At 48.7% G+C, this 14,852-nt stretch overlaps 1 protein-coding gene across 5 annotated transcripts; it reads left to right on the forward strand.

The window, feature by feature from the left end:
• Window positions 1–259: 259 nt before the first annotated feature.
• On the forward strand, window positions 260–14,799 carry Iffo1 (intermediate filament family orphan 1). 5 transcript variants are annotated; one of them, XM_077798731.1, is made up of 9 exons: window positions 260–1,064; window positions 5,104–5,164; window positions 5,293–5,388; window positions 6,492–6,632; window positions 7,632–7,813; window positions 7,941–8,061; window positions 8,320–8,415; window positions 11,733–11,863; window positions 12,965–14,799. In XM_077798731.1, exons 1-9 carry the CDS (start codon window positions 286–288, stop codon window positions 13,068–13,070), a joined length of 1,713 nt encoding a protein of 570 aa, XP_077654857.1. In that variant the 5' UTR covers window positions 260–285; the 3' UTR covers window positions 13,071–14,799. The 5 variants fall into 5 exon arrangements, with proteins under 5 accessions (XP_077654857.1, XP_077654859.1, XP_077654858.1 ...); XM_077798733.1 differs by having other exon boundaries at window positions 12,969–14,799; XM_077798732.1 differs by having other exon boundaries at window positions 8,323–8,415.
• The last annotated feature ends 53 nt before the right edge of the window (window positions 14,800–14,852 follow it).

Below are 14,852 nucleotides of genomic sequence, written 5' to 3' on the forward strand. Positions count from 1 at the left end.
CACCAGAACTCAGGAAATATTGACTATCCTGAGCTCTAAGCACCTCCTGCCTGAATTTCAGTGAGGGAAGAGCTGGTCCACAAGCTTCAGACCCGGAAAGGTCCTCGGGCTCATCTTCCAGTGTGAGGCATTCATTGGCTTTTGTGCCCGCCCCCTCGACCTCTGCTCCCTTGCCGTGCCGTATGATTGGTCGCCTGTGTTCCGCAGGCACTTCATTGGCTCTTCTCGCTCGCTCTCCATCCCAGCCCCTGCACAGGTTTCCATCTCCCAGCAGAAGGCGCAGCCATGAATCCGTTATTCGGCCCCAACCTCTTCCTCCTACAGCAGGAGCAGCAGGGCCTGGCTGGGCCCCTGGGGGATCCCCTTGGAAGTGACCACTTCACCGGGGGAGGGGACTTGCCCACAGCGCCGCTTGCCCCCGCTGGCCCCTCAGCCTACTCGCCGCCGGGCCCTGGCCCGGGCCCGTCACCCCCTGCCGCCATGGCACTCCGCAACGACCTGGGCTCTAACATCAACGTGCTCAAGACCCTGAACCTCCGGTTCCGATGTTTCCTGGCCAAGGTGCACGAGCTGGAGCGCCGGAACCGGCTGCTGGAGAAGCAGCTGCAGCAGGCGTTGGAGGAGGGTAAGCAGGGCCGTCGGGGCCTGGCTCGCCGCGACCAGGCCGTGCAAACTGGCTTCATCAGTCCCATCCGGCCCCTGGGTCTGCCCCTGGGCGCCCGGCCGGCCGCGGTCTGCCCCCCGTCGGCGCGAGTGCTGGGCTCGCCCGCGCGCTCACCAGCCGGTCCCCTCGCGCCCTCCTCGGCCTGCCACTCGTCGCCCTCCACCTCCACCTCCACTGCCTTCTCCTCGTCGGCCCGCTTCATGCCCGGCACAATCTGGTCCTTCTCGCACGCCCGCCGGCTGGGGCCAGGACTGGAGCCCACGCTGGTGCAAGGGCCTGGCCTGTCGTGGGTGCACCCTGATGGGGTGGGCGTCCAGATCGACACCATCACCCCGGAGATCCGCGCACTCTACAACGTGTTGGCCAAAGTGAAGCGGGAGCGGGATGAGTACAAGAGGAGGTAGGGACCGGGAAGGTGGGGATAGGGCTCAGTGTCATGGCACTTACAAGGGGTCTGTGAATGTGGGTTCCCAGACCAGGGCAATGGAGGCCCAAGAATCACTATGAATAGTATAACAGTAGTTTATTGCCTTGTATGAGGAGCTTTGGAAGGAATTAGATTCAGTGAGCCTAGAATCCACAGAGAATGCAGAAGTCAGACTCGTGACAAGAAGCATACTAGGAACAGAACACTGGAAAATTCATATTTTTCTCCTGGCATATCTCTCTGTCTCATGCAGGCTACAGTTGGTTCAGATGACTGTGTTAATTATAAAGGTTTTTGAGATACTACACGGACACCATTTGAGAGGGTATTGCATGTGGGGTCTGATTGCCTTACAGTCTTCAGTTCTTGAGTTGGAAGATAAATTCCACCCACTGATCAAAAGTAGGAGGCAAAGAATATAGCTTTAAATTGGTAGGTTAATTAAGTGAAATTGGAAGGGGCAGAGGCTCACTGAGGGAAGGTCTGCACCCTTCATTGTGATCCTGTTACTATCTAGGGTTTCCCCAAGGAATGTTCATGGAAACCAGGTTCCATACAAAAGGTTCCAAAGACCCCAAGGCATTGCTTGGAGCAGGTTAAAAAAAAAAATGGGAAAAGGAAGAGTAAAGGGAATTCCATAAGGTAAGGGCAAGGGATTGGTAGTTGTCATAGGGCTGGTGGTGAACTCTGGTGAAGGAAGTATGTGCAGAGTAAGCAAAGGGACTGAGTAAGGAAAAGTTAGAATATGGACACACCCTACAGCTGTAAGACAACTCAGGGCACGCCTAGTGTGTTCTGAGGATGAAGATTTGGCTTTCTGAGAGGAACCCTGCCCCAGTAGGGTAGTACAGGGATGAGGGGAAGGGAGGTGATGCCGCAGTGTTGGCTGTATACTAGTTGGATTCCTTAGATGGTTGGTAACCAGGCTGATGCAACAGGAGCATAGGCTGAGCCAGTACTTTGGTTGGGGACTCCACTCCCTTCTGAGCTATTGGGGCTCCTTATGGGCAGGTTGGGGGACTACCTTTGTTGCCCAGTATAGCAGGAATTGTCATATGGTTTAGGTCTGGGTAAGGAGTGGCTGAATGTTCTGGGAAATTACCATTGGGTCTGGGGCTGACTTTCAGGGACTGGGAACCTGCTGGAGTCTACCATATCACAGATCAGCAGACTGAGATTGTCCTGCTTCATGTTGGCTTCATTAGTTGTTGTCCATGTTATTATTGTCCTTGGGGGTTTCAGTTGTCCTAAAACCATCATCCAGGTGCCACCCAGAACCAGCCTGCTCCTGCCCTTGCAGGAGTTAATTAACACAGTCACCCATCAGTGGAACATGGACAGTTCTGGACTACATCCATTACCACAGAACAATTGCTTTTCTCAGGGGCGTATTTTTTTTTTTTTTTTATATCTGAAAAGGTATTTGTCCTTGGTCCAGCTGTCCAGGGCAGCAAAGAGTTATTCCTTGGGGATTGATTAGCTCATCATTTTGCAGCGTGTTGCTGTGCAGAGGGCCTCATAGCTAGAATTGTATGGTACGTGACACGGGCAGTACTCATTCTTCCACCCCAGATCCCCTGCCCTCATTCTGGTCTCTTTATAGCAACACTGTACCTCCTGTCTTTAGTGCAGAAGGCATGGGATAGCTTTAGTATTAAACTGGGATGAAGCCAAGGCCTCCTGGGCTCTATTTTCAGTTCCCCTGCCTTATTTGACCTTTCTCCTGGGCCTCAGTTTTTTCCAATACAGGAATGCCCCCTGCTTCAGATCAAGGCTACAATCTATTTGTAGGAGAAATATGTGATAAATGCAGAATACACAAAAATTGCTCCGATCCTACCCACAGTAAGAGAAGCTTGTAAAAGATATTTGAATGGAGGTCAAAAAGTCTGGCTCAAAAGCAAATAGAATCCTAGCAAGCTTCCAGATGATTCATTTTTCAGACTTCTTACCCTTTGAGACTTCATTAATCTTCATCTTTTTTTGTTTGTTAATTAATTAATTAATTTATTTATTTTTTAAATATTTATTTCTTAGTTCTCGGCGGACACAACATCTTTGTATGTGGTGCTGAGGATCGAACCCGGGCCGCACGCATGCCAGGCGAGCACGCTACCGCCTGAGCCACATCCCCAGCCCAATTTATTTATTTTTATGTGGTGCTAAGGATCGAACTTAGTGCCTCGCACATGCTAGGCAAATGCCCCACCACTGAGCTGCAGCCCCAGCCCCTAATCTTCATCTTTAATTAACTTCTTTACTTGTTTCCACCTGAGTTTTTTGAATTCACTGTCAAACAGTACAGCTTGTCCTCCTTGATACATTCTGTCCAGGGTTGCCGGTCCCTGTAAATCTTGCTAGCTTTCTCTAGGGATTCATGGATTCATAAGGATGTTATCTCCCACGCCTTCATGTTGCAAATGAAGAATCCAGAAAAGATAAGGGTCTTATATAAGAAAATAAATAGCCTGATGTTATCAGGGCTCTTTAATGCCAGAGCAAAAGGAGAAGGACATGTGAGGGGCTAGCGAGGAAAGCCAGGAGCTGGGCTGCATGGTGAACCAGCAGGATGGTGGCCAGGCTGACTGCCTATTCTGCCAACCCAACTGGGAGGGGCAGCCGAGGTGATGCAGGAGTTATTATTAGGCATACTGCAGTGCGGTTATGATGTGGAACACAGGCAAGCAAGGAGACACGGGACCAGAGAGGGCAAGAAAGCAGAAACGATGGAGGGAAGGGATAGGAAGGGCTCACTCCTGACTACAGAAATAGTTCTCTGGGATTTTAGTGTCCTTGCTGTCCTCTTGGCTGCTTCCTCACCTTCTTCTTTTCTTCTTCTTCTTCTTCTTCTTCTTTTTTTTAAATAAATTTTTAGTTAATGATGGACCTTTATTTTACTTATTTATATGTGGTCCTGAGAATTGAACCCAGTGCCTCACACGTGCCAGGCAGTCTCTCTACCACTGAACTACAACCCCAGCTCATCACCTTCTTTCTTATGTTGAGGTTTTTCTCAGTGCAGTTTGCCACCTTTCTCAGACTAAAAGAAGGCTTTTCAGATTGTGTCAAGAAGTAATGAGTTTATATGAACAGGATTTGAGATATGTTGCTATTCCAACCAATTCTGTGGGGTTTTGAACTGACAGGGCCAAATCCTAGTGCTGGCCTCCATTCCACTTCTGTCTCTGTGATGGAATAAGACATGTAGTCCTAGGAAGTGCCTTCATGCCCTGCCCTGTGGTCAGGAGTGTCTTCCACCCTCCTTATGGTCTTCCTCTGACTTCTGGGTAATGAGAGGTGCTACTTCTGGCTTTCATGCCCCCACTGCCGAGGTACAGGTTTGGGTATATGGTAATCATTGACTTCTCACGTCCACTGCTTGTGTGCTACTGGGGGACTTTGAGCTTCAGGGCCAGCCCTGTCATCTCTCTGTGGCTTCCTTCCAGGGGTTTTGGGTGGGGGAAGAACTTGAGTGTCTCCCACTAGGCTCCTGAGCAGCTCTGTTGATATAGCCTGTGTCCCGCAGATGCTTTCACAGGGTTAAATGGTCCCACAGGAGGCAGGGCAGCGGGCTAGACGAGCTCTGTTCTGGTGCGGGCAGGAGGCAGGAGACCGGATCTGTGCCACTGAAGGTGGGAGACAGGGCTGGGTGGGCCTGGTGGTCTGGTGTGGGCAGGAGGTGGGTGATGAGGCTGGCTAGACAGCTGGGGAGCTGGGGCCCCCTGGGGATCGCCCTGCAAGGAGTCAGAGCAGGGGCAGATACTCTTAACCATAGTTTCTGGTGTGCGGCCTGGAGGTTCTGGGAAGGCAGCTGGTGAGCTTGGTCCTTGCCAGGAAATGTGGAGCTGCCTGACAGCTGCAGCTGGCCACCAACTGACTGGCTACACATTCCTGTAAATCCCCATGTAGGGGTCCAGACCTGGGGTCTGAGCCAGAGAGGCTGGGAGAGGGAACTGTAGGGGCAGGAGGGACTCTGAACCTACGTTTTCTGTCTCTTCCCAATATCTGTCAGGTGGGAAGAGGAATACACAGTGCGGATACAGCTGCAGGAACGAGTTTCTGAGCTCCAGGAGGTGAGGGTGGCTACCCAACTGCTACTGCTTCCTTCAACCTGGTGCCATTTCCTTGTCCCTTCTTGTTGTCTTTACCCTTTTCTCTTATTGGCAGTACACTAATGTTCAGTGTTTCCTCTCTACCATAGGAAGCCCAAGAGGCTGATGCCTGCCAAGAGGAGCTAGCCATGAAGGTGGAACAGTTGAAAGCTGAGTTGGTCGTTTTCAAGGGGCTCATGAGTAATGTGAGTTCAGCCTGTCCCATTTGGGCCCTGCTGGGATACTCAGGCAGCTGGAACCAGGAAGGGTGACCTTACTGGCCTGTTGCTGCCCCGTCTGCCATTCCTCCCCTCACTTTGCTGTCCCTCTGGCTTTCCCGGGCCTTGATACCCTCTAATTAGATACAAAGATACAAAGAAGGAACAAAAGCCTTACATCCTGTCAGAGAGGCAGGATGGCCTGGTCATTTCTGGAGTTTGTTGGTAGTAAGTGTGAGCACAGCCTCTGGAGCCAGCTTGTCTGGGTTCTGATGCTGGCTCTACACCTTGTCAGTGGTATGGCTGTGAGTCAGTTCCTCTACCTCCAAGTCCTCCTCAGCCTCCATAGCCTCATCCGTGGAATGGAGAAAATAAAAGTGTGTGCTTTGCAGGATTATCATGAAGATTTCAATGTATTTGGGACAGTATCTGGCATATGCTTAAATGCTAAATGAGCATAGCTGTTATTACAGTACTTTCTCCACTCCACCCTTGATTTCTTTATTTATTTTTTTAGTATTAATGATTGAACCCAGGATCTTGTACATGTTATTCAAGTGTTCTACCACTGAGTTACACCTTAGCCCTTTTTGTTTTTATTTTGAGATGGGATCTTGCTAAGTTGCCCAGGCTGGCCTCAAACTTATTTGAACCCATGGCCCTGTATATGCTTGGCAAGTGCTCTACCACTGAGCTATATCCTCAGCCGGTCAAACTTGTGGTTCTCTTGCCTTAGCCTCCTGGGATTGCAGGTGTGTGCCACCATGCTTGGCACCTTCTTCACTTATAATTCCCAATGGTCTCCTTTCCCTCTGGTAATGTAAGTTCCAGGAGGGTTAGGACTATGATTGTTTCCAGGGAATCCCTGTCTGTACCAGATTCTGGGCCATGCCCTTCAGAGAGCTCATTTGACCAGAGAGCCAGTCACATGATGGTCCCAGTGTATGCTATGAGGAGGGGCCCCCTGGAAAAGGGTGTTCTGCCCAGGAGTTAAGAACTTCATAGACAATGGTGTGATGAGAAGGGTGAGGCTTTTGCCAAGCCACTAGGGGTACTTGCTACCTCCTATGTTCCTTATGTTCTCTGGACAGAACCTGTCAGAGCTGGACACCAAAATCCAGGAAAAGGCCATGAAGGTAGATATGGACATCTGCCGCCGCATTGACATCACCGCCAAACTGTGTGATGTGGCTCAGCAGCGCAACTGTGAGGACATGATTCAGATGTTCCAGGTGAGGGGCCAGGCTATCATCAGCCAGTAGGATGGGGCGGGCAGATGAAAGAGCTTCCATTGTGGCTGGCCTGTAGCTCAGGCTCTGCCCCCTTCCTGGGGAGCCTTGTCTTAGTACCAGGGCCCTCAGTGGGACTAAGCTGGGGGGCAAGGGACAGCCTCAGGAGAGGTTTTGGAAGCTGTCTCTAACGCCATCTCCCCCCTCCCTCTCTCTCTCTCCTCTGTCTGCTTTTCTCCTCTCTCTTCCTTTCATCTTCTTTCTTGCTTTCTCCATAGAAGAAGCTGGTTAGTTTGCTTTCATGCAAGTTTATTAATGTCCCAGTCCCAGTGTCTGAACCACACAGGTCCTTTGGCCATTGATTTTGACCCAATAGGCTCTTCAGCACAGATTTCTTCTTCCCTTTCTGTTTTCCTTGCTCTTCTCGTTTTCAATCTCTTTTTCTCTTTACTTCATTTCTTTCTCTCTTTTTTTCCCACTGGCCTTCTAGATCTGGATGCGAGTCAAGTTCTCCTTTGTAAATACTAAATCCTCATCCTCTTTGCAGCTTAAATCTTTATTTTTATTAGTTTATTTTGTAGTACTGGGGATTACACCCATATACCCCGCCCCCAGACCAAAACTTTTTTTTTTTATTTGAGTCATTTCATCAGGAAGTTTTTAGTTTTTAGAAAAAAAAAAAGTTCCTCTTTAGCCATTAGACACATCTCAACGTGTTCACAACAAGCCATTTCTGTCCTTATCTTACTGCTCTATTTTCTCTATTTCTTCTTTTTCCTTCTCAGTCTTCAGGCTTGCCCCATCTGTGTGTGTCTGCCTGTCTCTTGGCGACTCTCTGTTTCTGTTCCTGTCATTGTAACTGTGTCTTTTCTCTCTGTCTGCCCCACCCTTCCTTTCCTGCTGGTTCGTGCTGCTCCTCCTGTCCCGCCCCCTGCCCCCTGCCTCCTGCCTGGCCTCCCCCTCCTGCCCTTTCTCCTCATGCACCCGGCCTCGTCTCTGTAGTCTCTGCACTTGTCTCCCATTAAGGTCCCATCCATGGGGGGGCGGAAGCGGGAGCGCAAGGCTGCTGTCGAGGAGGACACCTCCCTGTTGGAGAGTGATGGGCCCCGCCAGCCCGATGGGGATGAGGAGGAAAGCACAGCCCTCAGCATCAACGAGGAGATGCAGCGCATGCTCAACCAGCTGTGAGTCCTGCAGGCCTGTCCTTATCCTTGCCCCCACACCAGAACCTTCCCGAGGCCGGAGCTTCCCACAGTCTCCTTTTCTGGACAAGGCCCCACTGCCCTTGACACACGGGTTCCCTGTCTCTAGGAGGGAGTATGATTTTGAGGACGACTGTGACAGCCTGACTTGGGAGGAGACTGAGGAGACCCTGCTGCTGTGGGAGGATTTCTCAGGCTATGCCATGGCAGCCGCAGAGGCCCAGGGAGAGGTAACCACCCCTCCCGGCCTCAGGGCCCCTCAGCTGTGACTTTCCTGATGCCCTGCCTCTTCCTTTCCTTATTCCTCGCTCTACTCCCTTTGTGGCCTTCATCCTTTCCCTGTGTCTCCCCTCTTCCTTTATCCTTTTATTTCCTCTTTCCAGTTTCCTCTAACCTGACTTTCTCTCTCTCCCTGCCTTGACCCTGTGGAATGCTCTCCATCCCATCCTTACCTGGTTGGCCTCCCCTTGCTTCCCCTTTTCCTCCAGCAGCAGGAAGACAGCCTGGAGAAGGTGATTAAAGATACTGAGTCCTTGTTTAAAACCCGGGAAAAAGAATATCAGGAAACCATTGACCAGATAGAGGTAAGGACATGCAGGGCTGCAGGTATGTGGGGGGGTCCCTCAATGTGGGCCTCAGAGTCCAGAGACTTCACTTTCTGTTATCTCTTGGCTGTGGTACCTCTGGTGGGTCCTTGAGATCCCATGCTCTGGAGGCGGACATGTGGTTTCAAACCTTGGCTCTATCACTTTTTACCACTCAACTTTGAACAAGATACTTGTTCTCTTTGAGCCTGTTTTCTTTGTCAAATGGGGATCCAAATAATCCTACCCCCACAGGGTGGTTTGGAAGAATAAATGAAGCAGTTGATCCACACATGGAACTCAGGGCAGGATCTGCTATCGTGAGGACACCACAATGGCCTTTGATTTGGTTATCATCAGCACTGTCAATGCTGTAGCACTCAGAGATGGCCCGTCTGCCTCCTCCTCCATCATTCCATAGCCCTGGGGACCCCTGTAGAGATGGTTGTTGAAGCTGGTGCTTTAAGTAAGATTCCAACTTTCAAGATGGATTGTGGTGCCACAGGATGGAGGTTGCCATTCTGTAGAGGAGAATGATTGGATGGGACTCCCACGAGCGTCCTGTCCAAGTGTGTAATGGCCCTTGCCTGGATACTGTGGTGGGGCAAGACAGGTAGACTTCCAGCTCAACCTCTCTTCAAGTCCTTGTGGCATGTCATTCCTGTTGTGCTCGCTCTGCCTGCATTTTGAGAAGGAAGTCGAGAAATTGTTTTCCTACATCCTCATTCTCTCACTACACATCAAACAGTCCTGATTCTTGAAGTAAAAAAAAAAAAAACAACAACAAATTTCAGCTTTTATTTTTGGCCCAGGCAGAAAAATGCTGCTTGAAAGTCACAGCCAGAGTTTTGCTACTAACTAAGGCCATGGTGGGGAGAACTGATCTCCACTCTTGTGAGTATGCCTTGCTATTTCTTCCTTCTCTCCCTACCTCTTTTGGATGATAGGCTTCAACATATCCAACCAGGCAGGGGTCTTATTGCAGTGATCTGCAGCTGCCATCTGTTTGGCTGGACCCTTAACCAGAAGTGTCTAGTTGAAAATATGACCTAGTAAGAAAGAGAAGAATATCCTAAGAGAAGCATGCCTTTTAAGCTGTTCCTGAGTCATCTTACAGCAGAAGGATAGGAGGGGCAAGTCTGGGGAAGCTGACTTGGTGGCTTTGATTGCAACATTGCCCCTGGTGATCCACCTATAGCTTCTGAAGTGCCTTTATCTTTGCAGCCTTTGATCTCAGGGCCAGTTTCATTATTTGATGGTAAAGCCAGGGCCCAGGATGGTAGGTGGGAGGGAGTTTTTTCTTCTGTACCCTCTGGCTGTCTCCACCTGTCTCATCCTTACCACCCCTACCCCCCTGCCTCTGGTTACACACACCTATTCTGGAGATTGATTGTTATTTATTTATTTATTTATCTATCTATCTATTTATTTTTAGTTGTCAATGGACCTTAGAGGGACATATAAAAATGTAGAGACTACTTCTAGCAGTACTAGCCTTGTATTTTGGTAGAATATTTTTGTTTCACCTCCTTCTTCCTTGTTCCCTTCCCTTCCTTCTTCCCTCCCTTTCTTGTGATGGATTTTAGCCTCTGCCTCGGCTTCCTGAGGAGGAAGAGCTGGATAGAGGTGGCAGCTGATCTGAAGGAGAGTTTCAGCATCATGTTTTCCTCCTAGGTGGAACAGTTAGTACATCTTGCTCCTCTTGCTACTGTGCCTTTCATGCCATCCTCACTAGGGCTTCCAACCCACCAGCCACCATCTCACCCCAAATGGCACTCTCTGCTGTCCCTTTTGTCTGGCCCTGTGACCCATTTCCTCCTTTCTTCCAGTTCTCATCCTCTTTTCATCCAACTCAGATTAGTATGGGTGGCTTCTGCTCTGTGCAAATCACATTCTTCACGGGCCCTTTCCTTTTCTTTCTCTTTGCTCTCCAACAGTCAAGCCAATCACCTCCAAGAAGTTTGATTCCTGTCCCCTTCTGGACCCCTGGCCTTTGTACCCCAAACAAAGGCAGCCAGATTGTCTCTGGCCCAGATTCTTCTCTGCTTGGCCCCACCTCTCACTCTGCCTCACAGTCAGATTCTGTCTGCAGATTTGAGTTCTGGGAAGAAGACCATCTTCCCTTGATTCCAAGCCTCTCATTTTCCCACTTAGAATGATTCTGAAGTCAGGTTATATCTTATAATTGGTAGGACATTCAGTGTGGCAGTCTTTCTTTCCAGTGTCTGGAAATAAGAGAGAAATAAAGTAAGGAGGAGAAAATGGTAAGAGAATTGAGCCTCTTTGAATAAATAGCATAGTCAGGTTTTCCTCCTATTTGTTGTGAATCTTACAGATACTTCACTGAGTTGATTAATTCTCATTGAGGGAGTGCTGGACACACAGACATGAGTAAGACCCCTGAAAGCCCTCAAAGGAGCTACAAGTTAGTAAGGGAGGTTGGCTAGAGCCAGCATCACATAGGAAATGTGGGGTGAGCTGAGCTCTGTGGGAACCCCAGGGAGGGAACAAGGGCATCCACAGGTGGCTGCCCCAAGCAGTTTAGAATGTTGATCTCTATTCCTGCCCATGTTGACATTCCTTTTCTCTTTGCTCATATCTATCTTTTAAAAGCATGGAGGCCTGGCTGAGGTTGTGGCTCAGTGGTAGAGCGCTTGCTTCACATGTGTGAGGCACTGGGTTTGATTCTCAGCACTGCCTATAAATAAATGAATAAAATAAAGTTCAACAACTACTAAAAAATAAAAATAAAAAAAAGAAGAAGAATGTAGGCCTACAACAGATACCCTTGTGTTTTTCTGTAAGCAGAGATTCCTGAGAAAAGGATTGTTTGGTGGGGGTGGGTGGAATACTGTTTGGTGATAGAGCACTTGCCTAGCATTTGTGTGTGAGGCCCTGGGTTCCATCTCCTGCACCATGGAAAAAAAAGAAAAAAGTTCTGAGGAAACTATTGTATAGTTTGGTGCTTTCTGTCTCCATCTGATTTTTAATTTTTTAAAAGTGGTTGAATCATTCTCTGTCTTTAAAAAAAATTTTTTTTTTTGTAGTTGTAGATGGAAGAATGCCTTTATTTTATTTGTTTTTATGTGGTGCTGAGGATTGAACCCAGTGCCTCATGTATGCCAGGCAAGCGCTCTGCCACAGCGCTACAGCTACAGCCCCATCTGATTTCTTTTTAAATCTGAGCCTTCAACCATGGCTTCCTGGATCCCTGGTCCAGCTGGTGCTCTTGGCATGTTAGCCTCCTGATCAAGGGAGCAGAGGTACTATTGCCCTGGGCTTGCTAACTCTGGTGGCCCTGTCCTGCCCCATCATAGCTGGAATTGGCGACAGCGAAGAACGACATGAACCGACACCTGCATGAGTACATGGAGATGTGCAGCATGAAGCGGGGCCTGGATGTGCAGATGGAGACCTGCCGCCGGCTCATCACCCAGTCTGGAGACCGGTAAGGGCCTGCTTGGAGTGTAGGGCCTGCCTGCTCTTCTGAGTACCTGCCTTCCAGGGTGATGCAGGAAAGGAATGGGGGAGCAGAGCCTTCTGACCAGCAGGCCCTAAATACCCTTGGGTAGTACCTACTTTTTTTTTTTAAATACCTTTATTTATTTATTTTTATGTGGTATTGATTATCAAACCCAGTGTCTCACATATGCTAGGCAAGTGCTCTACCACTGATCTATAACTGCAGCCCAGTATCTGGTTACTTTTGATGTGGGGCTGTCTTTTGCAAGTCTCCTGGTATATCTGGCCCAGACGGACAGCTTTTTCTTCCTCCCTTCAGTACCATCACCTCTAGGGGTTTCACTGGTTAGACACAGCTTAAAAACTAGCAAGGAACACAGAGGGATGTGGGGTCAAAGCCACGATTTGTGCATTTGATTGACCCTGTCTGTATAAGTTATGCCTTACAAAAGAGTAAATTTTAACAAACCATAAAAATTCTACAAATAAGCTGGGTGCACTGGTGTTTATCTGTAGTCCCAGTGACTCCAGAGACTGAGGTAGAAGATTGCTTGAACCTAGGAGTTTGAGGAGAGTTTGGGTAACATAGTAAGACACTGTCTCAGAAAAACAAAAACAAAAATGTCAAACAAATTACAGGGCTAGGGATGTGGCTTAGTAGAACACTTGCCTAGCATGCATGAGACTTTGGGTTGAATTCTCAGCACAACGAAAACAAAACAAATTACACATATACATAAAGCGGGGTACCTAAGGTTAGTATACTCAGTTGGCATCTCTTATTTTTTTTAAGGTTTGAATTATATGCATACATATATATCTCAGGTGACATCTCTTATGCTGTGACTTCAGACATTTCTGACTGCTGAAACTCTCAGAGCCCGTAAGATAAAAAGCAGGGACCATTTCCCCCATCAGGGCAGTGTGGGAGAGGATTCTTTCTCTCCTCCCCACATCCCTTGCCCTGAATCCATCCTTAACCCAATGGTCCCCTGCCCTCACCAAAGGATAAGTCCCTGGGAAAAGGCATGCCAGCCCCATCAGGCCTTCTGTTTGCCCCAAGATAACAACTGGCGTTTTCTTCTAGAAAGTCTCCTGCTTTCACTGCGGTCCCGCTTAGCGACCCGCCGCCACCGCCGAGCGAGACTGAGGACTCCGATCGCGATATCTCATCTGATAGCTCCATGAGATAGGGACCACCTCCATCTTGGCTCCCCTGTGCCCCATCCTGCCAGAAGCTCAACGAGACCCAAAGCTGGGGGTTCATGGAGGGGAAAACCATTTGTACTACCACACCAAACCTGGCCCTGGGGCCTGTGTTGCTCCTCTCTCGGGCTTCCTCCCTTGGTTCTTGGCCTCCCTAGAGTTCTGGGATGTCGGCGGCTAGGCTTGGCCCTGCCCTTCCTGGGCAGCTCCCACTGCAAATGGGGCTCTCCTGCCTTCATGCGTGGTGTCTGCTACTTCCCCATCTTTAAAAGGCCAAGAGTGCTCATGGCCTTTCACCTTTTCTATTGTGTAAGGAATGTGAATGTGGGACCTCCAACTCTGGGATCTAGAGCCCACTATCTTTGATTTTGTACTGGTGCTAACTGGCCCAGGCACTGGTATGAAGTGGATTCAGCTAGAAGTTCCCTAAAGGATTGTGCAGCACATGCAATTGGACAGGACTTCCCTTCCTGGTATGGATAGAGGGAGGTGATACTGGATAGGTACTGTCCTGCTGTCCATGTTCTCATGGCTGTCCACCTGCCAACTGTAGTGTATGTGACTGTAACCTTCCCTCACAGAGGGAGGCACCGTGCATTAAAGGGGCCTTTATGCCCTGGACTGGGTGAATTACCCTGAAGGAAGATAGCTCTTATCTCCTGGTCTCTGCTGAGTGACAGGAAAAAAAAAAAAAGTGAAGCAGCTCTGTCTATGTGCCTGCGTTCAGGGTCTGTTTCGAAGTGTTGGCTGAAGATGTGCCTCTTCCTTGTCTCATTCACCAAAACCAACAGGCTGATACGTCTGACTTGGAAAAGCTTGAGAAGTGGAGAGATTCAATTCTGAATACCTCAGAGGCTGTGCTGGCATTTGAATGGAGTCTTTAATAATAATCAAAGTGGAGAATATTTATTGAACACTTTTATGTCACCGATTCAAGCCCTTTAACTATAGAATCTCGAGTTCTGTATTGTTTTTTCATCTCCATTTCACAAAATGATGTACAGGAAGTTACAAGTAACTTGCCCAAATAGATCCTCCAAGTGGCAGAGCTAGTTCACCAGCTCCCAGCCTGTGTTACTACCCACTAAAAGCTAGAGGAGGTAAAACCTTGTTTTACTGACATTTTAATCATGTTTAGTTTTACCTAATTTAAAGACCTAAGCTGAGGGTGCAATCATAGCCTCATCTTGCAGTTATTCACACATGAAGGTATGAGTGGAAAAACTAGAATTGCATGCAGGAGTCTCCATGCAGCCTACTACATACTTCACAAGCCTGTCAACCAGTCAGGCTCATATACACAACTCCAAAGTCCTGACATCAATATTACCTTTCCTAAGGGTACCTGAAAGAATAACTGAAGGCTGGGGGTGCCTAGCATGGGTAAGGCCAAGTTCAATCCCCAGCACCACCAAAAAAGAAAAGTAAAAATAACTTTTTAACAGAGGTAGCCAGGTGAAGGGCCTTTCAATATTCAGTTTGCTTCACGTAGCACCCAGAGGGAAAAATGTAAATGAGGAAGCATATATATGTAATAATAAGGATAGCTGGATGCCGCTGTGGCACCTGTAATTGCAATGACCCCAAGGGATAAGAGAGGAGGATTGGGAGTTCAAAGCCAGCCTCAGGAAAAGTGAGGCTGCTAAGCAACTCAATTTCTAAATAAAATACAAAACAGGGCTGGGAATATGGCTCAGTGGTTGAATGCGTGCTTGAGTTCAATCTCAGGCACTTCCCCACCCCTACCCCCCAACCCCAAAGGATAAAGG

The sequence above is a fragment of the Urocitellus parryii genome, chromosome 5 (assembly GCF_045843805.1).
Source record: "Urocitellus parryii isolate mUroPar1 chromosome 5, mUroPar1.hap1, whole genome shotgun sequence".
Lineage (NCBI taxonomy): Eukaryota > Metazoa > Chordata > Mammalia > Rodentia > Sciuridae > Urocitellus > Urocitellus parryii.

Bases quoted from the DNA above. Each gene is read 5' to 3' on its own strand.
- Iffo1 (XM_077798731.1), top strand. From the start codon at position 286: ATGAATCCGTTATTCGGCCCCAACCTCTTCCTCCTACAGCAGGAGCAG. The intron at 1,065-5,103 runs GTAGGGACCGGG...AATATCTGTCAG, and splicing joins CGGGATGAGTACAAGAGGAG to GTGGGAAGAGGAATACACAG. The intron at 7,814-7,940 runs GTGAGTCCTGCA...CCCTGTCTCTAG, and splicing joins CAGCGCATGCTCAACCAGCT to GAGGGAGTATGATTTTGAGG.